The sequence below is a fragment of the Cynoglossus semilaevis genome, chromosome 11, assembly GCF_000523025.1.
Source record: "Cynoglossus semilaevis isolate Cse_v1.0 chromosome 11, Cse_v1.0, whole genome shotgun sequence".
NCBI classification, from domain to species: Eukaryota; Metazoa; Chordata; class Actinopteri; order Pleuronectiformes; family Cynoglossidae; genus Cynoglossus; species Cynoglossus semilaevis.
In genome coordinates, this window is record NC_024317.1 from 8,009,828 (window position 1) to 8,032,836 (window position 23,009).

The 23,009-nt window shown below is 40.0% G+C and overlaps 1 protein-coding gene across 10 annotated transcripts in view; it reads left to right on the forward strand.

Annotated features, from left to right (window-relative positions):
* Positions 1-23,009, forward strand: part of magi1b (membrane associated guanylate kinase, WW and PDZ domain containing 1b) — a 107,151-nt gene that overhangs the window by 54,068 nt on the left and 30,074 nt on the right. For 8 of the 10 annotated variants that reach the window (XM_025060285.1, XM_017036645.2, XM_008320355.3 and 5 more), the window contains exons 3-12: positions 1,911-2,030; positions 3,454-3,699; positions 7,050-7,260; positions 7,440-7,522; positions 8,242-8,277; positions 10,121-10,178; positions 11,754-11,893; positions 13,305-13,424; positions 16,300-16,485; positions 16,781-17,440. In XM_025060285.1, the coding sequence (XP_024916053.1) occupies positions 1,911-2,030; positions 3,454-3,699; positions 7,050-7,260; positions 7,440-7,522; positions 8,242-8,277; positions 10,121-10,178; positions 11,754-11,893; positions 13,305-13,424; positions 16,300-16,485; positions 16,781-17,440 (1,860 nt within the window). Of the gene's footprint in view, positions 1-1,910; positions 2,031-3,453; positions 3,700-4,506; positions 5,554-7,049; positions 7,261-7,439; positions 7,523-8,241; positions 8,278-10,120; positions 10,179-11,753; positions 11,894-13,304; positions 13,425-16,299; positions 16,486-16,780; positions 17,441-23,009 lie in introns of those variants that run through there. The other 2 variants (XM_017036641.2, XM_025060284.1) reach the window with 2 other exon arrangements.

Here is a 23,009-nt window from a genome sequence, read left to right on the forward strand (position 1 = left end):
TCTTCATGTTTTTACTCAGTGTTCAGTTCAGTGCAGTGTGTGTTTAGGAGGCAGATGCTCCGGCAGTACAGAAGACTGCAGAATATACCAAAGAGGTTCCGTCTTGCATGATGCAACAGCTGGTTACTTGCAACTAATTTAAATGCAAAGGCTAAACTGAAAGGTTTATACATGTGTCCAAGTTGAAAAAAAAATACAAACAAAAATTCTTTCACTTTTAGGCCAGGCTGTATAGCAGCATATTTGTCTTTTCGGAAAAGAAGGCAATGATTGTTGGTTTGCGATGCTACAATTGAAAAGTGGGACAATTTGGCTCTTGGAGAACTCCAGAAACTCTTATTTGGAATCTGTTAGTATTTCTAAACCCAAACTTCCAAGGTTGACAGCTCGACTGACAATGTCTATGGGATGAAACTCATGCAGGAATACAAATTCTAAGGATGTTACAGGTTTAGCCAGAGTGTGTATGAGATGTGCCACCCCACATGAACTGAATTCTTCTGAGTATGTAATATATGCTTGCTTGAGTAAGCTCCTCTCGCCTGTGATTTATCACCAGTGTCACTACACGTGCTGTAACTGCAGTGGGATTCTCTCTCACACATTCTCCCAGTCTCCCTACATCTATTTCTACCAGCTTTTTTCGTACCACATCAATGGAGATAAGACAGGTAGATGAAAAGATTGGTGAACGCCACAGAGAAGAAAAACCACACTGTTGTGGCTAAACAGGCCTACAAAAAAAAAGTACCATAGGGACATTGAAAGATAAAAGCAGAAAAGTAAGTCAGCCTGAAACTAATGTGCTGTTGAGAAGAGTTTGGGAGTTTCCCCTCACTCTGCAGTGTTGTCGTCCTACCATTGTCTTCACAGTCGTGCTGTTTTACCATTGTCGCCACACTGGCCAACTGTCAGCAGCCATTAAAGACAAATGCTTGAATCTCACCAGCTTTGTGCCAAACACACACACACTCCACCACCCTCCTTCACGGCAAACATATGGTGGGTTCCCTCTGAAGTGCTACTACCAGGAAACCTCACACTTCACCCCAGTGTGAAGAAAGATCACAGCAACAACACAAACAATGTATCCTCCAACTCCTAAACCACCTACAGACTATGGAAATTTGTCAAATTTAAGAGGAATATAAAAAAAAAATCTTAACAACATCCTTCAAAGTACATCAGAAATGTAGCAAGAAAAAAAAACATACACTTGAATAAATGTCATGGAAATGAATAAGGACGCTTAGAATCAGTTCCCATTGTGTTAGGAAAATAAGGTCGGGAATATTAATTGTGTCATAATTTGATCAGATTTTCATCCATCTCTCAGTTTCTCACTTAATTCACTTCATGGTCTTAACTTCTATCAGTTCTACTGCATTTTCTCGTATCCACAGATTTCTTTTTAATTGGGTGTGGATACAGTGATCTTTCTTTTTCTCTCACATAGACAACATCTTACCATTCACTTTCATATATGACACAAGTGACATTTTTTTGCTGTTTTTAGTAGACTTCATAGTTCGACTTGAACATATCTCTTTAGATACAAGATACAAGTTTTTTTTTGTTTGGTCAAGAATCTCACAATCCCTGTTCCTGTGCATAACGTCAATCAAGAGTATTTTTACTGATATAGTTTTGGTTTTTTTCCCCTGTTGTCTTTGCTTTGTACTGTGAGTGAGTGATGATGATGATGAAGCATGTTTGCTTCATCATACTGCAGTTCGCAATGACTGCAGTAAATAGTCTTACACCTTAATAAGGGTCTAGATGAGAAAACAGCACAGTGAGGTAGTAGGTGTGTCAGTACTGATATATTTAAGTCTGAAAATGGCAAGTCTTGAAGTATTCCAATGACTGCAGTAAATAGTCTTACACCTTTTTCTTATCTTTATGTCCAGGTACAACCCGTACCCCACGAGAAGGAGAAGTAAGTGGTGTGGACTACAACTTCCTCTCAGTGGAGGAATTCCTGGAATTGCAAAAAAGTGGAACTCTTTTGGAAATAGGAACATATGAAGGTAAATACAAATGTGGTTTTCTACTCATAAATGAAAAAAAGAACATTCTCAGATCTGTGTTTTCAGGTTTGAAAACATCATCTGACTTCAGGTTTTAGAGCCAAACTATTAGAAATTTCACAAATAATAACACATTTACACACAACCACAATTAGGAGCATGTGTGACATAAAACAAATTAAAATATATATATATATATTAAAAATCCCATCTTTGTTCAGGACACATGACCAACCACTAGGGCATGACTCAGACATAGTAATTATTCAGTAAATTTTAGGAAACAAATACCGGAGGGAATTGCGATGTGGTAAAAATGGAAATGGACCAAAAGTCCTGCCTCCTGCAAACCTCATCCAGATGCCACCTTCACCTGGATATTTTTATCCTGCTGAGTGTGAAACAAACAATGTCCTGCTGCTTTGCCCCTGTGTAAGAAGCAGACTCTCAGCAATAATGCAAACTCTACCTCAGAGCTCTTTACTTGGGCCAGATTTTTTTGGTTACCAATGAACAGCAGGCAACTACATGTTAATGTATTGAAAAATTACCAACTAAAAACATTTAAAAAATGCATTTACCCCAATAAACCCAGTGTTGGTTAAACTGATTATTTGACGTTATACATGTTACTGTACATGTAGCATGAGGGCCACACATGAATAGACCAGTTCTGTAGTATAGTTCCAGGATCTCCTTCAAATAATCACATCTTCCAACCCTTCTGCTGGGTTTCTGAAAATGATCATAATTAATAATGGGAAAACATTTGGAACATTTAGCTTGTAAAATTTCCGTTTTCCAAAAATGGAAAATGTTTACTGATACATTAAATATCCAGGAGTCAAACAAAGATGTGCACTTGACTTCCTAATAGTCCAACCACTTGAACAGGCCTGAGCTAAATTAATTGTTTTGAAAACCAGTCCCATATATTTTGTTCCAGTTCTCTAAGTTGGAAACATACAAACTGTTCCTGGCAGATTTTCTAATTCCTTGTGTTCATTTCTGTGTTTAATACATGCTGTACCAACCAGCTGACTGGCTTCCAGTCATTATGACAGAAAATTAAAGGTCAGAGCAGTGAGAGTTTGAGAAGCGATATGTTTCTTGCAGAGACGTGCTGTCTGCCAAACACCACTAAAAACAGAGAAAGATAGAGAACAGGCTACATTCTCTACTGCCTCTGTGTTTGAGCAGTTCAAAGTGCTCATAGCTACAAACTATTGTCCAGTGTTCAGTGGCATCTGTGATCTGCTGTTGTTTTTTATTTAATTTTTAAAATGTAGTGCTTTTTATTCACAGACATCTAGAAAGAACCCGCAAAACCCATTGACCCCTTCCTCTCTTGGCCATCTCCTGAAATGATCTTATCTTTTTAACCATCTCATTCCTGTATTGATTTTTTTTTCTTGCTGCCTAGGTAACTATTATGGGACACCCAAGCCTCCAGTTCAGCCCCCCAGTGGGAAAGTGATTGGCAGCAGTGGTAGCAGCGGTGATGCTCCACTGCCAGACGGGCTCAGTGGTAGCCTGCCGGGCTCACAGCACTCCACTCCGCGACGCTCCAAGTCCTACAATGACATGCGCAATGCTGGATTAGTGCCTGGAGAGCAGCAGCAGCAGGAGGACGACGAGGACCTCCCTGACATGAACAGTAGCTATACAGGTATGTACACAGGGCAGGGGCGGCGACAGGAGGACTGTGACGAAGGCACAGGTTGTAAATATAGGAATCTTCTCTCTAGAAAAGTTCACATCAAAGCTATCAACAGTACTCCTTTAATGTTACTATTGTGACAAAGGCAAAGTTGAATAAGAACCAGAAAAGCCAAACACCTTTGGTTCTGGAAGGTTAACCCACCATGATACTAAATCAGTGTGTGCTGTAATGGGAAACAGTGACACCTGTAGTTTGTTTTTAATGTACAGCAGTGATCATCAACTGGTAGTCCGCGGCTACTGGACCGTCCAATCCTACTGACTGTGTCCCAAAATAAGCATCAAATAATGAATGAATAATGAATGAAGTAAATGAACACTTGACCAAAACAACCTAAGATGTTTAACTGCAGAGTACCATCTAAGTGATGGGAACTTGTTTTCTTGGACTTGAAACCTTAAAAACCTGTAAAACTGGGGGAAAAAAAAAAAAAAAAAAGGAAAAACCCAAAACATTTCCAAATTGATTCTTCACTCGTCTGTGCACTGCAGCCCAGAGCATCCACTGCACTGTTGAGCTGTACATCTCCAAATGCAGTTACACCCTCACTTAATAAAAAAGTTTAATTAAAACATGTGTAAATATTTGTTACACCCTCACTTAATAAATAAAGTTTAATTAAAACATGTGTAAATATTCAAATAATAACAAAAACCTCCTACATCCATTCATTAAATTCAGTAGGTCAATGATGCAAAAATGCTTTAGATTGATAAAATGTTCAATGATGCAAAAATGCTTTAGATTGAGATAAATTTACTAAGTGACAATAGTAGGTTTTAATAATACTATACTAATGCTAATAATACTAACTCTGCCACCTGCTGGCTCTAATTCCATTGGTAAATCAGTGCAGCAGCACTCACGTCATAAAAGGAAATACAGAAAAAGCAGATGAAGATATCATTTCTGCAGATGAACATACTGTTTATATCTCACTTTAGAATATTTTGCTGTGGTCTATTTTTAAGATAATTTCTTAATTATTGTTAATGTAACAATATCTTTTAGGTTTAGGTTTTTCTTTATCTTATCCCATTTTAATTGACTAGTACTGTATATCAAGTCAAATTCCATGTGTGTTTAACGGTGATGTCTAATTACCAATTCTGGTCCATGTACAAATGTATTACATTAAATTCATTATTATAATTATTAATTTATTTAATTGCTGCTGTAGCTGTTTTAGAGCAAAACTGTGATTCAGTTACAGCTTCATCTTCAGTATTACCAGGACCACAATAAGAATTGTTGTGGTGGAGACCTGTGAAAACATGGCAGCAGTGATGTGACTGGTTGTTTATTTTCCCATTTGCTCTCGAGGTGTGTCGACTCTACTGAGAGCCTTACGTCACGACTCACATGCTTCCTCAGCTGGTACAGACGCTCACTGAGAAAGGCTGACCTAGAGTCAGCCAGAGCGCAGGCGTCTTCAGCAGGGAGCAGTGTGTTTATTTTGCTCAGAGTACAACTCCAGTCTGAGACATGATGTCTACAGCCCTGTGTGGAATGGACACAGGCTAAAAGGGAGAACGTGAGAGGAGATGGATGAAGTGGGAGGGAATGGAAGTGGAGACAAGCAGGCAGGAAATTGAAGAGGAAAGGGGGGAGTTTCTGTCCCTCGCAGTGGGGGTGAGGCGGACGGCACTGAAAAGATTTGAAAGACGGCGAATGAGAGCAGGAAAAGGAGGTTTTCTGAATTTTGAAGAATAAGAAATAGAAGAAAGAGCACAAAGGAGGAGGTGAATGGAGTACTTGAGGGAGGTGAGAGGCTGCACAACACAAGAGCTTCTTTGATTGGTGAGTAAGTGGTATCTGGGTTCGACTACATCTGTCTGTATCTATGTGTCTAGAAGTGGAGAATGGTGCCATCTGGCTGCCAGTGGCAGAGACAGCTCCTTTTTGGAAGTTGTTTGTTTTGTATTTGGTTTTGCTTTGTTGTATTGTAAAGATTATTTGTTGTCCTTAGTGATGAGTTGTCCTTTTATTCAGAGGCTCTGTTATTGTCATTTTATTGAAGGGACTCCATTGCTGTTGTGTTTTTGCACATTTCTCTTGTGTGTTAGTAGGTCAGTAGGCATTGGAAGGAGGTTGCCTCAGCCCTAAAGCTTTGTCCTCTTTGGTCAGAACCAAAAGTTGTTTATTTGCCGTCTGTGACTGTTAGAGACGTGAAGGTGTGAAAAGGAAGTTATCCGTGGTCGCACCTCACAGGTCGAGGCTGTAGGTGTGAATGGCTGTAACTAAAACAAACAGATGATTAGTTGTTGATGCTTTTGGAAACCAACTGTGAAAATCCCAGTCTCTATTTAGGTAAGAGAATTTCTGCCACATGCTTGACTGTGGTGAAAGCTTATTTCTTTAACTCTCACTAAATCAGAAAAGGTAAAATTACATTTGTTTAGCATGAATTAATGAGATAATGCAAAGTTTACTTTAATATTAAACGTTCAGTCAATTAAGTGCTTTTGTTTTTATTTTCCTCAAACTAAACTATCTCTAAATGTTAGTCAGTTCTTAAATATATGGTTTATTGGTACTGGTATTTTTGCATTTTACCCTCACTACACCCTCATGTTTTACCCAGTCTCTTGTTTTGGGGGGTTGATCCTGAGTATTTAAGTCATTCACCGACACTATCTCTCCTGTATTTTTTCTTTCCTTTTTTTCTGCTGACTGTTATTATTCTTACTTTTCTTTTCTTTCACTGCTTTTTTTTCTGCTGACTGTTATTATTCTTCAATCTTGTGCTAAAATCTAAGCCTAGACCTCAAGAACCTTAAATAACAAATAACAGAATGTCAGCCTGGCAGCTGGATTGGTCTTGTGTTTACTCAGACTGTCATGACCCGAATTCAATTTTGATTTGAACACCATTTTCTGTCAAAAGCCATTTTTAAATCCATTTACCATAAAAGTTATTTTAATGCGGTAAAATGTCAAATCTGTGGTTTGGCAGTGCAGTTAAAACAGTGCAGTGCAAGAAGGAAAAATGAAATGGTTTCAGAAGTTAAATTACTTTCAATATATGAACTTTCTAAGAAATTGATGCCTGCCACATAATTAACCTGCCCTCAGCGTTGTTTATTGACTTTTTTATTGTGTCTTTTCCTCTGTTCCAACTTTTCCACATATTTGAATCCTCATAGTCTTTTTAGTCTTTTGTCCGATCACCTCAATGTGCTGATTCTTCTTCTCCCAGCCCTTAATCACAGCTTTTTTCTTTTTCTAAATAAAGGTCTCACCTTTATGCAAAATGTTCTTAACACCGAGCCATGTGTTTGTTCCCCTGTGCCCAGGAGACTCCAGCGAAATAGACGAGATTCATCACTCAGTACGCCCCTTTGCCCCAACCTACTCTGGGACGACCCCCTCACCAACGGCCACCACGGAGAGCACACAGCAGTCACACTCTCACCTTAGCCATCCTCCCTCAGAGGACCCACTGGGACCTCTGCCTGACAACTGGGAGATGGCCTACACCGAGGCCGGGGAGGTCTACTTTATAGAGTAAGTACCTGGAAGCTGTTGTATGAATACTTACTGTCTTAACATTTTAACGCTAATGATTTTATTATTATTCAAAGGCTTTCAGTCTAAAACCTTTTTTTTTTAATTTCTCAAGACAAATACATGTAAATCTAATTTGAAATGCACTGAATAACTTTTGTTCTCATGCATATTTTCAGCCACAATACAAAAACCACCTCCTGGATAGACCCTCGGTGCCTGGACAAGCCTCAGAAACCCCTGGAAGAATGTGAAGATGATGGTATGTTCACTCCAGAGCCTGTATGCTTCTTGGTTGTTACATTTACTGTTATACACTATGTCATAATATTGCATACCATGTAACATGTCGTCGTACACGTTATGTTCATGTTAATGTGCCAATATATCAATGGTCTTTCTATTTCTGTTTACAAACCGTGACTACGAAATAGTATTTCACCAAGCGGCCCATAGGTGCTGCTGTTGAGTCACATTAAATGTGTATCAGATGATGCCTCTGTTTTACTCTGCTTGCCTCTGGGAAAATGATGTCATTTTTAGATTAAACGCATGTTTGGTTTTTAAATCTTTATTTACATTTAAATAACCTCTCACTTTACACTCTAATGTCTAAAAGGCAAGTGCAAAATGTCCCAAAAAGGACAATGTGTCATCACAACAATAGTCTGTTCCTCAAACATTGTCTCCACAAATACAGCTATATCACAGACACACAGAGACCAACACCCTAACACTTAACCATTTGCTGTGAGCATGCTTTGTAGACGTTAACTGTCATCTAAATAAGGTTGAATCTGTGGTATGATAAACTCTTGCCACCCAGTGGCTAAATGTTGGTATCACACCCAACTGATTAATCCGTAACATTTCTAACGAACACTCTCATCTCTCTCTCTGTCTATCTTTCTTTAAATATCCCCCTCTCCCTCCTTACCCCTTGTCCTCCTCTCTCTCTCCTCTTTTTATTGTCCAAAACAGAAGGGGTACATACTGAGGAGCTGGACAATGATGTTGGTAAGTTGCCCAATAAACTTTTGTATTTTTGTTGTTGTATTTACAACTGTCTGAAAATAAACCTAAAACCTAAGATAAAGTGAAGCTAAATAAATAATCAAAAACTTGTTTAGAACCTGAAAGTCAACTCTATACTTGATATATAATTTATTTTTCCAAAATATACAATTTCCTCATGGAAGTTGAAGATGTCATGTGCACAGAAGTACTGCTCAGCTCCTGCAGCCAGATGTTTACTGCAAACAATTAAAAAGACAGGAAAGAAAAGATGCACAAACACTGTTAACGTGGCATCTGTCAGAGTTTGGGAGTTTGAGAATTTTCAACAGCTGCTGTGTAACCATCATCAGAACAGATGACAGTCCCCTGTCTCCCCTCTTGAATCTACAATAATTATTGATCAGCAAAGTCCAATACAAGTGGGCTGAAAAATGCAATTAACTCTGGGCCTTAGAGAAGAAGAAAGAGGGGGAGGAGCCAACTGGGGCATTTTTTATGAACTGCAGCACACACCAGAACCCAGCCAGGCACCATCCTCTGAATCACTAGCTTACTCGAGAGAAATCAATCACCGCACTGTATCCGGAGAACGAGACACAAACAGTTGAACATGTAATTCATCATGCTCCCCCTGAATTCACAGCATGTTGTTCTAGTTGGATGAAGGAGAACGGGGGAGGACGAGAGAGAGGGGAGAGAAGGAGTCGTTGCATAATTTCTTTCTCTCTTCACGTCTCTGTGTTTCTTCATCTTTCATCACCACACCCTGAAATACATGCACGTGTGCGATACAATAAAACACACAAACACCGTTGTAACACACATCTTCTCTTGTCACTCGTACAAACACAGGAAGAAACAGCGAAACAGGTGCAGTGTGAAATCAAATGAGTGAATAAAATGAATCACAAGCCTGCGAGGAAGTATTTTCCATTTACGTTTTGACGCTTACATCTGTATGCTAATTTGATGTGTGTGCGTTGTGGTTTCACCTCACAGTAAAGTTCAAGTGATGGAGGTTTGACTGTATCGTTAGGTGGTGTATTTATGTTACATGTAGAAAAATAACTGGCTATTTTGTTTCGCTTGGTCAAGCTGTTACAGTTTACCATACAAACCCTAATCTGTATTTGACAATCCTCATTCCTCTTTGTTTAAAATAAGAAAAATACATTTTAACACATTTTGCCGATAACATCAATTCTGTTCAGTATTACAAATCAAGAGCGCGAAGTGTTATTATATGTGTTTCTGTTCCAGCAATGTTAGGAACGATTATTTATCTACAATAATTATGATTAATCCTGATTAACTATAATCATGATTAGTCATGATTAATCGTGATTAATTCACAGCTGCTCTGTGATTAATCAGATTAGAAATTGTAATTATTTGACAGCTCCAGTGAATTTCTAGTTCTGTTTGAACAGATGGCTGTTTCCTCTTGTTCATCTCTTCTCTTCATTTTCCTCACCAATTTCAGTCCCTTTTGCCTTTTCCTTACCTCACCCTTCATCTCACCCACCACCCTCCGTCATATCTCTACATCCTTCCATCATCAGCCATTCAATCACCAGAGCCTGAAGGCCATCTTGCGCCAGTCTTATCTGATGTGTTGAAATGTCAGCAGTGTAAAGGCTCAGGGGCCAGAGTCTGGCTGCCTGTGAAGTTCATGAGTCTTTCCTTGCCCACGATGCTGGCTGACTGACACTGTAGGGAGGGAAAAGGTCTACACTGGTCCCGCCTGTGAAGACTAAATACCCTAGCCTCCAGCAACTTTACAGTTTTGACGTTTTGTCCACATTTGCACTGGCTCACTCTCTTTTTCTCTCTGTTTTTTTAGAGCTTCCTCCTGGATGGGAGAAAATAGACGATCCGGTCTATGGAGTCTACTATGTTGAGTAAGTTGTGCTGAGGCTGTTGTCCATGCTGATGCTGTGCACACAGCAGTTAGAAATTAGAAAGAAGGATAGAAAGCAATGTAAAATACAAAGAGCAAAAGCATAAGAAAAAAAAAGGGTTGGAGACACTGTAAATGCAAGCTGCTCTAATGTTTGTACAGTTATGGGAATTTTTATTTGTTCTGCAATTTCAGGTTTTCTGTAGTGAGGAAAATGAAGGTCATATTTGTCAGTGTCATTACCATTATAGAATACATGCACCAACGTGCCTGGGTGTGATCATGCACCTCACATCCTTGGAGAGCAGCCTGGCTCTCATTTTTACATTAATGTGAAAGACATTTCTTCCATTTTAGATGCTGTTTGGAGCAGCGCTTACAGTCTGTACTTTTTTTCAGTTACTATTTATAATTTCCATTATTTTCTCAATGTTACTGGGACATTCAGGTGTACTAAGTGTGGATGTAACTTGTTGGCAGTAATGTGTCCTGTCTGGTAGCGGGACTTCATAAACAATGTGATGATGTAAGATTTAATGTCACATAAAAAGAGCCACAGTAAGTTCCCAGAATAAAGTATGGCATTTCTGTCATCACCTGAATTATTTGTCTTTTGGCTACTCTGTTTTTACTCATTGCCTGCAAGTAAATTCATCTGTAATTTACCAAAACGTATCTGTAATCCACAAAAAAAAATTAGATTTCATACAAAGTGTAAGACACTCCCCAGTGAGGTTTAAATAATTGTAACAAATTTCCAATTATATTATTTAACCCTTCTTACAACATCACTAATGTCTTGGCTATAAATTGTATCAATTCAACTACTGTATATTTCCAAAGCCATCTCTTTTTCTTCTTTTCCTTTTGGCTTTGTCCCTTTTTTCAGGAGTTGCCACAGCGAATCATTGATTTCCATCTCTCCCTGTTCTCTGCATCTTCTACTCTGACTCCAACTATCTGCATGTCCTCCCTCACTGCATCCATATATCTCCTCTTTGTCTCCTACCTGGTAGCTCCATCTCTAACATTCTTCAATGTATCCACTGTCCCTCCTCTGCACATGTCCAAACCATCTCAATCTGGCTTTTCTAGCTTTTTCTCCAAACCTTCCTGTCTGTGTTGTCCCTCTAATGACCTCATTACTGATCCTGTCCACCCTTGTCACTCCTAAGGAGAATCTTTAACTCTGCCACCTCCAGCTCTGCCTCTTGTCTTCTGCCTATTGCTAGTGTTTCCAAAGCCCTCAAATACAAAAAATCTGAGGTTGGAAATCAAACAATAATCTCATCAGATTCAAACTTTATTTCCAATTTAGACAAGGCAACTGCTGGTATCTTTGTGATTCTTGTTCTTTATGGTTTAGGTGTACTCGACATGTTTTACATAGATAAAGGGTGATGTGCCTTTTATAGAAAAACATATTGTCCTTCTTGGTATCATGACCTTCTCTGTCCTGAAACTGCGGAAATCTATAACCGTCTTCTACTGTGTCTGATTTTGTCTTCCTTTTCTCCATCCTTTTGAATAATTTCCTCACCACCGCCACTGTTTCTTTTGTTCTGCTCCACCGCAGTCATATCAACAGAAAGACGCAGTACGAGCATCCAGTGTTGGAGGCGAAGAAGCGCCGGCAGCTGGAGCAGTTGGAGCAGCAGCAGCTGCCACAGCTGCCTCAAAGCCAGCAGCCACCTGAAGGTGAGCGCTACATCCGAGGTTCGTTCATCAGCCCCTACCAAGGGCGTCATTATCATTTCTTTCTACTTTTCTGTTCTGTTTACGTGTGTGTGTGACTGAAAGTCTATGCATTATGTTTCTACATTCATATGACATTGAAATAGTTTTGTTACCAACCCTTATTTTTTTTTTTTTTACACAAAGATATTTTTTAATATAAAGGAAAAGGTAAGTGCGATCTTTATGCAGTAATATTAAGAATGATCAACTATGACTCATCTTACATTTTTTCACACCATGTCATGTTTTTTTTCTTGATGATTGACATACCATCCAGCTTAATATTTAAAGAAAGTGTTTCCGTTCAAATACCAGAAAAGTATGTGTGCACTCTTGACGTCCGTCACTTATGAAAAACACTTCGTTACCGTAGTTACCTGAAAAGTTGATGATGGTTTATATGCAGTTCAGTAACATGATTTTTGTGGGGTGTTTTTTTTTTTTTTTTTGACCCTGACAGGTTTAAACAGTGGCTTGTCAATCCTCATTCTAATAACACAATTTATTTATATAAAATACAAACTTGAAATCCAGATTGACAAAACTTTTATTATTAACCTAACCAAAAATATGAAATGTCTTCATGCAAAACAGTTTCTTCTTACATTAGACCAAAGTCGTATCCTACACAAAGCAAACAAACGCAGCTTTTAAGATTCTTCTGATTCCTGACTCAAACCACGTGCCTGTACAGGACGCCCCACAGAGAGATTAATTGCTCAGGCAGCCCAGCCCTACTCAGTCATAACCCTTAGCTTCTGCTTATCCAGCAGAAAAATGTTAAATTCCCTTCAGTTCCACCTGCTGACTTCAGTCCTGTCTGTCTTTAAAATAAAACTCATACCTTCAAGCTGGGTTTTTACCAATATTTTCACCTCTGCATTGATTCTGCCGCTCTGTGAAGAATATTAATGAAGGTTACTGTGATCAGTACCGCCGTGCTGTAACAGGGTGATCAATCAAAGAAGGTGGTCATGGTGAAGAAATGAGTTCCTCTCCATCTATACACAGCTGTTTAAATTCACAGGGATAACCCAAGGTTCTGCAACACAATGTTACCAGGATGTGTTGTAAAAGTGAAAGTGTAATGTTTTGTTCACACTGTCTAAAAATATTAAATATGAAATATCACACAAAGGATTACTACATTGGATGTTATTGGCAATTTTAACATTTTGTATAATCAGACTGACATAAATGCTCTAATACATGAATTACATTTACAATGAATCATGATTAATTGTTATTAATTACATTCACGGTTAATCGTGATTAATTACAATCACTGTTAATCATGGTAGTCCTCAGCCTGGGTTTCCTCCAGACTGAGGACAAGTGCAGTCGTCAGCACTTGTCTGCACCAAGTCTAAAGAAGTTGTTGCTTCGACAGAATGGATCGAGGACTCCACGTTAGCTGGGGCTCCGCTGGCCGGCTATGCTGCCAACCACCAGGAGACGTACCGGGACCCCCAGACTGGACCTACAGTGCCCAACGCAGTGGGACAAAAACGTAGGTTTTCCACCATCCATTGCTCTATGAAAACAGGCTAAACCATTACTTTTCTGCTTTTCTGTGCTGCAGAGCCCAGAGGGCCTTATTATGATTTCAACCAAATTCAGCTCTTTCACTGTAGTTTGTTTTTCTGAGCTGATGCCTGAGGCTGTGTTTGACTTTTTATGATGGAGGACCAGTAAGAAAGAGAAACTGTGAAGCAGCTCACTGTGTTTGTCTTATCACGCATTCATTACAAGTGAATCAATATTCAGCTCTTTTTTTATACACATTCACTACAATTTTTTCCAACAGAGCTCATTGCAGGATTTGACACCATTTTGACCATTTTTTATTCAGTCAGGTTTGACATGGTATGCAATTATTTGTGTAATAAGTGACATAAAAGGATCTTTGTTTTGCGGTTACATGTCACTGAATTTAGATTAGCGGGTTAGCTCAGCCAGGTGAACTAAGCTGACATGAGTTCTGTAAGGTTTAGTAAAAGCAGTTAGAACTGTTCATGTTAAATGTGCTATATGATAACTAACGCCACTCTCATTATTTCTTCCATGTTTTTTACCAAGGCGTTACTTGATTTTATTTTTTATTAACCACTTCTACACACATACAGTCCATTACAAGTCTCTGTCTCTGCTGTTTTGATCCGACCCTCACACCATAGCAGCTTGTCTAATTATTGAAGCCATGGTGGAGAATTATCTGCCTCACCTCATGACACTGTCAGCCTCATTTCCCGTCATCCCCTTATTAATCATTTTTTGTGTTATAACTCACACTGTACAGTACGTAGTTGTGTTTGTGTTGTCACCCACTGCTGCCGGTTGTTGTGGTTGTGGCTCCGTCCACCTGTCACTCTGTCTCTTCACCTCCACATCTGTCCACTCTGACTTCACCTTCCTCTGATGTCCCTGTGCCGTGACCTTCCTCTACAAAGGGTCATCATTAGAAATCTCTTTATCCGCGTCTTTGCTTTCATGTTCCTCCTCCTTCCTACTTTGTTCTCACATCTTAAGATCCCTGGTGGATCAGACTAACTCTGCAGACTGCAGTCCTGTCTGATCTAAGAAATTCTTTTCAACCACTGCAAACCGATACACTCCGAGGCACACCAGCTAGCAGAAACATTATGTAATGTTTAATAAATAACTGTCACGTCCTGTGACGGTTGATGCTGTAAGTGACTAAACATCATAATCAGTACGGTCAGTGTTAATCACTGGGTTTGAATTGAAACTGGTTTGCCGCTGACATACACGTGGATGTAGAGTGACAACTGTAATTATTATAGTAAGAAGGCTAAAATATTTCTGTTTATCACATAGAGTTTTTTTTTTTCATTAAAAAAAACAAATATTTCTTAGCATTTCTGTTTCTAAGCAGGGCAAATGAATGGGAAGTGTTAGCATGATATTATATTTCTAAATGAAAGCCTGGGTGTATCTGAAGCACTCTGCACCCTGAATTTGTGAAGGAGCTGAATATTCAGAGCGTCCTGTACCTTAGTTATACAGTATACACCAAAACAAACTGAGGCCGGAGGGAGAGAGAGTGGAGGCTCTGTGGTGATCCTGAAAACCATGTTCAAATGCTTGCAGCTCCGTCAAAATTGAAATGCTGCACCTTACCGTACTGGTTTTGTGGCTTAATTTAATGACCATGTCCAGTCGATGTTTGCATGTGCAGTCTTACACTTAGCTACTGAATACCAATGGATAATAGAACAGTTCCAGCACTGTGCTGTCGACCTTATTACTACCTAACCTCGGCAAGTCTCAGGGCAGTGACGATAACTTAGTGAAGCCGGTGCTGATGCTTGAACTTAATGTTGTTTTACAAAGGCTGTTGTCCACTTTATAAATAAATCATTAATAACCTTTTACAATGAATGTTTGGTTGTAACCAAAGGCCCCTCCTGCTGGGGTGAACAAAGAGGGACATATGTGCTCAATAACTTGGTCTCAAGTTATTGAGAACTACAAATGAGACTATTGACAAGTGTGTGTATTGACAAACACTACTGATCTCACGCTAATGGTTTCTAACCCTTGATCAATCTCCTCTTGGGTCTCCTCTTCTTCATCACCTTATTCCATCATTTTCATTATCTCCTTATGCCTTCTGCAAATTCTTATCTCATTTTCATCTAAATCATTTTTATCATATGTTCCCCCCCGGCCCTACATCCTTACATGTTGATTGATAAGAATTCATTTTCTCAGTCTTTTGATTGTCTCACTCCAGTCCTTGATTGAAGACTATTGCATATCACTCCTTCCCTTTGTTCTTAATGCTACATAATGAGGCATAGAAATCAAGAGGACAGAGAGGAAGCCTGACTAATTGGGTTTAAATTGCTCCGTTTAAGTAATTTTCCTGGCTTCAGACTAGGGAAATGTGTTCATTAAACTGCAGTCGTAACCACTGTTGTATTAAATATTTGTCTTGTTGTTGTCAAAAGCCCTTTATCAGGACATAAGCAGCTTTCAAACTGAAAAAAAAACCCATTTACCTGGTACTTGATGTCATCATTAAACATATGGTGTCTCTCTAATTCAAATCACCTGTCATCTCTAGAGTTAGAGGCAGCTGTTGTTGTTGTGATTGGTCCAGTCAGCAGTTCAACACTCCTGACGTCCTTTTTAAGTGAATGGTATAAAAACAAGGAAAGTGTTAATTGTTAAGTGTCAATTATTTAATAATTCTTTATGCATTTTACAAAGTGGGCAAACGATGAATACTGTACTGAATCTTGATTTATCTTGATAAATCATGATCAATTATGATTAAGTCACAGCAATGAGATAAAAAATAATAAATATTTGACTTGACGGCTTGGGAAAAAACGATTCTCTGTGTTTGTGTTATTCAGGTGGAAAGCCTTTCTTCACTCGGAACAGATCAGAGCTTAAGGGGACTTTTATCAACACCAAGCTGAAAAAGAGTCGTAGAGGGTTTGGCTTCACTGTCGTTGGAGGTGATGAACCGGACGAATTCCTGCAGATAAAGAGCCTAGTGTTGGATGGACCTGCAGCCCTGGACGGCAAGATGGAGACAGGTTGGTGAATTGGAAGTGTTTCTGTTTATTCTCAGTGACATGCAGTGTGTGGGAGTATAGTTACATGTGAACAAAACAGGTGGATGAACAACTTCACCATGTTGGTAGCTTAATAAAAATGACTCAGTAATGACTGATTTATTATGTACTAGTTTTGCATCTTTTACCTTTGAAAGATTATATTACAACTGTTTGATGAATATTACAATTTAGGTAAATCTAATCAAAGTATTTTTTAAGGCAGTATCTTAGCCTGTTTACAGTTTTATCCTTTGCCTTCCTCCCACTTTTAAAGGTGATGTGATTGTCAGTGTCAATGACACCTGTGTCCTGGGCTACACCCATGCCCAAGTCGTAAAGATCTTCCAGTCTATCCCCATTGGCTCCATGGTCAACCTAGAGCTCTGCCGTGGCTACCCACTGCCCTTTGACCCCGATGATCCCAACACCAGCTTGGTAACCTCGGTGGCCATCTTAGAAAACAAAGATCCCATCATCGTCAACGGCCAAGAAGCCACCAACAGCTACGACTCGCCATCCAGCCATGGCAGCCAGAACAACAACAACGGCTCCACGAACGGCGGCGTCCCACTGAACGGCCTTCCGCGGCCACACAGCCCCTCAGCTGAGGTGGCCTCCGATACCTCTTCCCAACATGGCTACCCCAGTGACGTGGTCACTCTGGCCTCGTCTATTGCCACACAACCAGAGCTCATCACTGTCCATATGGAGAAAGGGGACAAAGGCTTCGGGTTCACCATAGCCGACAGTCCAGGCGGCGGAGGGCAGAGGGTGAAGCAGATCGTAGACTACCCTCGCTGCCGCGGCCTCAAGGAGGGCGACATCATCATGGAGGTGAACAAACGGAATGTCCAGAGCATGTCTCACAACCAGGTGGTCGACCTGCTCAGCAAATGTCCCAAAGGCAGCGAGGTCACCATGCTTGTGCAGAGAGGTGAGTAGAGACCAGCTGTTCTCATGATACACATCTCCAATGGGTGTTTAGGACAACTGTTAGTTAGTTTAAAAGTTAGGGTAACCACTTAGCTTAAATTTAATGCCTATATCAGTACAACTGTTCCCGTCTGACAGTGATGGTAGTGTAATTTGGGGAAGCAGAGCTGTCTTTGGGCAGTAGGGGGAGATAAACTGTTTGAACTATATTTGGACTGTTAAGACCTATATTTACTAAAGTTGATGCTACAGCTCATTACATTTATTTATGTCGTTTGAACACTAGTATTATCCCCCTGTTGGTCTTAACTAACAATTCTTACACACATTAATTAAATTGGGTAATGTTCTTTTTGGAGTGACACAGTATTGAGTGACAAAGTGTTTAGCAGGCCTGTCTGTCAGTGGTTTCTGCATAGAGTTCGGATGTTGTCCGAGTGTGTGTGCATGGGTTTTCTCCAGGTTAATTTTAAACTCGATAGTATCCACCGGTATGAGTATAATGTAAATGGTCGGTTGTTGCTAATGCAATGAACAACACAAATATCAGTTACAAAATGAAACATAGGGAGCAGCGAAAGAAAAAAAAGTCAAACTGTTATCCGTGGGAGTTGAGAGGGAGTGAGTGCAGAATATATACCACACCGTTGCAGATCGCAGGCAGTGTTTGTTCACAGCCACAACCCTTTTGTCATTGGTAAAGTGAAAACTGACAGCAGATGGAGATGAAAAAGCAGGAAGATACAGATGTCAGGTTATGGCAGCATCTGATTTCTGTCATCCATATGTGGATGTGAACACAACAAACTGCACTGACGCTGTTTGTCAATAAGTAACAGTCCTCTGCTGTACCGCCTGTTTCAGCTACAACACAGCTCATTCATTGCCACACGTATTTATTTATTCATAGGTAGACGCTGTAAGCAAAGAAGGTATGATACAGGCATAATTAATTCAACCAAAGAAGCGTTAAAATACCACTGCAGATTGGTACTGCATTGACAGTGAGTTGTTCTGAAGTGATATACCAAAGTACAAACATCATACTGTCAGGGACGAGTTAAAGGCACACTATAATTAAAACGGTTAAAATATATTATCTGAACTGCAGCCCAATGAATAAAAAATATTCATGCTAGGAGCAACTATATTGACAATTTACGCTTTGTTTTGCTAATGGGTCAAATAGGACTGTTTTGACCTTACTGAAGATAACCGAAAAGCAGTCCACCAGCAGTTACTGTGTCTTTAAGACAGATACTACTGCTGTTCTGTGTGGGTCTTGGTGCAGGAGAGTGGGTGGTTTACCAAATTAAATTGCTTCTCAAGTTTGAAGATAACACAGTGGAAACATACATTTCTGTGTGTCTCCTCAGGCAGCAACACATTTCATGAGGACATTAGGTCAGTTCAGGGACTGACAAAGAACAGGCTTGATTTAGAGTTGCAGTGGATGGACACATCCCTGTGTTCACATCAGTTTGGATAATGAATCAAAGTCAAATTTGTCCAGACAGGAGGTCAACAATAGAGTCTGAGGTTAAATGGTAGCTTTAGGACGGAACGTTTAATTTTCTTTCATAATTCTTTACACTTCTCTCCTCAGTTTCACCCGCTGCCTCTTACTTTCTACTGAATATCTCTTGTTTGTCTGTTAGAATCAGGCTTCATTTATTTTGGGCTTTAGCAGAACTCAGAACTGTGCTATAGTTAGTGTGGAGATGCCACCAGTACAGCGGGCGTACTTTAATCCTGCCACCTGCTTTTCTGGCTCGGTATGGCACTGAAGCCTGTGAAATTGTTTTTTGTTGGCACTCACTTTCCTTGGACACCCAAAATAAAATCTGTATTGAAATAGTGCAGAATCAAAAAAATATGTATATCTCTGCTAAAGTAGCATTGTCTGGACTTTGGTTGAAAATGATCATCTTGCCAAAGCAGTGAATGTGAAATAAGGCAACAGTTACTACAATATACAAAAGAAATGATTAAGTATTAAGGCTGTTGCAGGTTGTGGGGCTTAATTTAAAAAAATCTTAATTTTTATCCATTTGTGGGTGTGTTTATGAGTGTCTGTGTGTGTGTGTGTGCCTGCAGTGATTTATAATCATAATAGATTAAGTGGTCCAAACTGTGGGGATGAAAAGCAGCTAAGTTTCATCGTATTCTCAGTGTTTTTCTGCGTCACTTCACCCTAATTTGCTTCACTTCATCACTCTCTCACTGTCTCTTTCCTTCTATCGCTCACTGACAAACACAGTCAGTATCTCACACAAACAGTTTCCTTCCATTACCTCCTCTGGAGTGCTTGTATGCACAAGTACATAAAATGATAGCGCCTGATCGCAGCCTGGTGTTTAATGGCCTGTCAATAAGGCGGAAGGCAGGGACTGGTCGTGAAAGCTGCACAAAGACAAGCATGACTGATATAGAAGAAAGGCAATTTCCCAAAATGCAACTCTGCAACCCTGCTTTGCTTACAGTGGCCACCAGCCTGCAGCCTGCGACCCACATGTTTGTTTGTGTTTTTAAATGAACAACATACATTAGGAATGCATGTTTTCACATGTCTTTTAGAACTAAAATGTTTTTCATTCACTATGAAAATAAGACATTCTGAAATAAAAAGCAAAGAGAGATAAACACTATAAAACATTTTTAGCATGTATTACATGCAAGAAGTCAATGCATTTTTTTTCCTCCCACTGGTTTTTTGCATATTTCTACTCACTTCAATTTGTAAACTATTTACTTCTCACATTTGTATTACCCTACTGCCCTGCTGACACCTCATCCCTGACATATGATTCGTCACTGTACACAAAACCCACAGCCAGTCATCCTAGTGGGCTTCAGGATGCGGCTGCTTCATCTCTTCCTCGGCTGTAGAACCCCGACTTGTTGGCCTCTAATTGGGGCCCTGATGTCAGCTGTGCTTATCCTTCACATACATCTTTTTGCTTCTCTCACGCTTTCCTTCCCCCCACTCTCCTTCCATCCATCAAAGATTTCTTCCTGCCTTCCAACAAACACCGGCTACACACACAGCTGTGAACAGGAGCAGGTCACATGACCAATTAAAGTTGTGAAACAACACACGGATGTGCAGTTGTAATTGGAGGTAGGGGAGGGGATCCTCGCCTCTCTTCTGTTTTCACAGCCTCATCACTTCTGTGTGCATTAACACCTGCTCGTCCACATGTGGAATGAACCGATCCCAGAGGGACGCAGTGTGTGAAAATACACACCTGTCATACGGAGGCTGTGCACAGCTATGTGCCCCGCCCTCCCTTAACACTCCCATGTGGACTCCCACTTTGTACTTTCTTCATCACCTCATCTCGAGAAAAAAATTTGTTTATTTCTGGCGACATTTATTTGTACATTTGTGCCTTCCATTTGAGTCCAAACAACCCAGTTGCTCTAGCACCAGTTGACTTTTGCTTGCTGTTTTACCGTATTTTCCCCATATGGGTGAAAAACTACAGATTTTACTCTTACTCTAGCACCAGTTGACTTTTGCTTGTGGTCTTTTTGCTGTTTTACCGTATTTTCCCCATATTTTGATATATATATTTCTTCCGAAGTCAAGTGTTCTTATAGATCTTTTGACACATGTTTATACCGAAGTAACATTAGTGAGCTGTTCAGATTTGATGGTATAAATTAAATGGAACGTAGCCTTTGGTCCTTTGGTCAGACATCTGCATAACGAGCGATCGATGCCACATGATTTGAGTGATTTTCAAAGTCGATTTCCATTTGCATCTTTTTGTCAGTGTTTGTTGTGGGGCTTATGTTCTGGAAGCCACACATGTATGTTAATTGCTCAACAGATTGTTTCATGACAGCTGTATGAATAATTCAGAGGTTATTTTTAGCTCCCATCACGTCACTGAACATCTTTAATGCACAGAAGCGCCAGTCATCACGTCTTCAACACGTAGCGCTCTAACACGTAATGATCCTACACACGGGCACCATTGTTTGTGTAAGCAGTGAAAGTGTTCTTTCATTTGTCTAATTACACCAGTCTCTTATGGTAATTCCTTAATGCCTAATTCTCTCCCGTGCGCCGTTATATGTAGGAGTCAACTGTTAAAAGCGCCCGTAGAGATGCGTCCACCTGCTCTACAGCGGCCTCTTATCACTGAGTAGTTGTTTGGGTGAAGGATTTCTAGAACGCAGCCTCTCGATTGCCCTACAGCTTATGTCATTAGTCTGTGCTGGAAAAACGAAGCCTATTTGCAAAGCGTCTACCTCCCTCCCCCTCTCTCCCCGTCTCTCTCACTCCCTTCTTTATCTTTTTTTCCACCTGTTTGTGAGGCCAGGCAGGTCCTGCAGTGGAAGCAAGGTGCGATGTGAGATGTGCTCTGGTTGCAGTCCATGCAAGATATGTAAGGATTTAATAGAAGTATAGAGGAAAACGTAAGTGATGGGAGAATTTTGGAGGATCAGAGATACATGATAAAACAGCAGCGGGAGAATCATGTCAGGTGTTTTGCCTTTTCCTGCTCTTTTTTTTGTCTTTTCTGTCTTTTTTCATATTTCACCCTCACCCTATATATATATAAATTAAGTATAACTGCCATCCATAGTATTGTTGTTACAAAGGCCTAATTAGAATCTATCTATCTATCTATCTATCTATCTATCTATCTATACTTTATATGTTAGCACATCAATAAGACTTGGTGCAAATATATTGATCACATCAGTCTTGTTTATGTAAATACTGTATTTTCGACTTGTTAATCTCTAACAGATCAACAGCCCCACCTCCATAAAAATGTAGGTTTTTAAACATTTCTTGGGTTAGATAAACAACCTTCACTATTTGCTTAATTTGTATCTTTCTGCCTTCATTTAGGAGTGAGGTAATTAGCCCAAAGCCTTGTCAGAAACCTCAGACACCGCCACAGCTGTGAGCGAAAGTCTTTGTCCCAGTGTTAAAGGAATAAATGGCCCTACTTCCTTCTGCTAATACTTGTTTGTGTTCCCCGTCATTGGCTTTAAGTGCAGTTTGAAGGAAATTTATTGTCTCCCCTCGACGACGGACACGAGGTTAAAATGCATGTTTTCTGCTCCATTGTTTGTCGTCCTCCTTTTTTCTTCTTCCTGGACATGCACCTCTAACAGAGGGTGAAAACGCCAAGTGGATCAATGCCATGCTGGATTGCTCTTATTGGCATAATGGTCTGCAGGAGCAGAGACAGCTTGTAAATGTCTCCTGTCAGAAAGCACTCCAGTGTTCATTGAGGAAAGTCACTCGCGCGCACTGACACACACACACACACACACACACACACACACACACACAGAGCCAAACACCAAACACCATTATGTGAACTTGCATAACCCGTATAAACAAACATTTACGGACATTCCCATTCATCATGCCCATATAGCGCAGCCGCATCTGTACGCAGCCATTAAAAAGAGGCTAACAATGCTTGGAAGAATGAGTGAATGAAGAAAATCAATTAAGGGTGCAGTCAGGAAGCGTTATATTTTGTCCACTTAACATTAAAAATTCTGCTGACTGCAACGCTGGATGACATGGCACCACT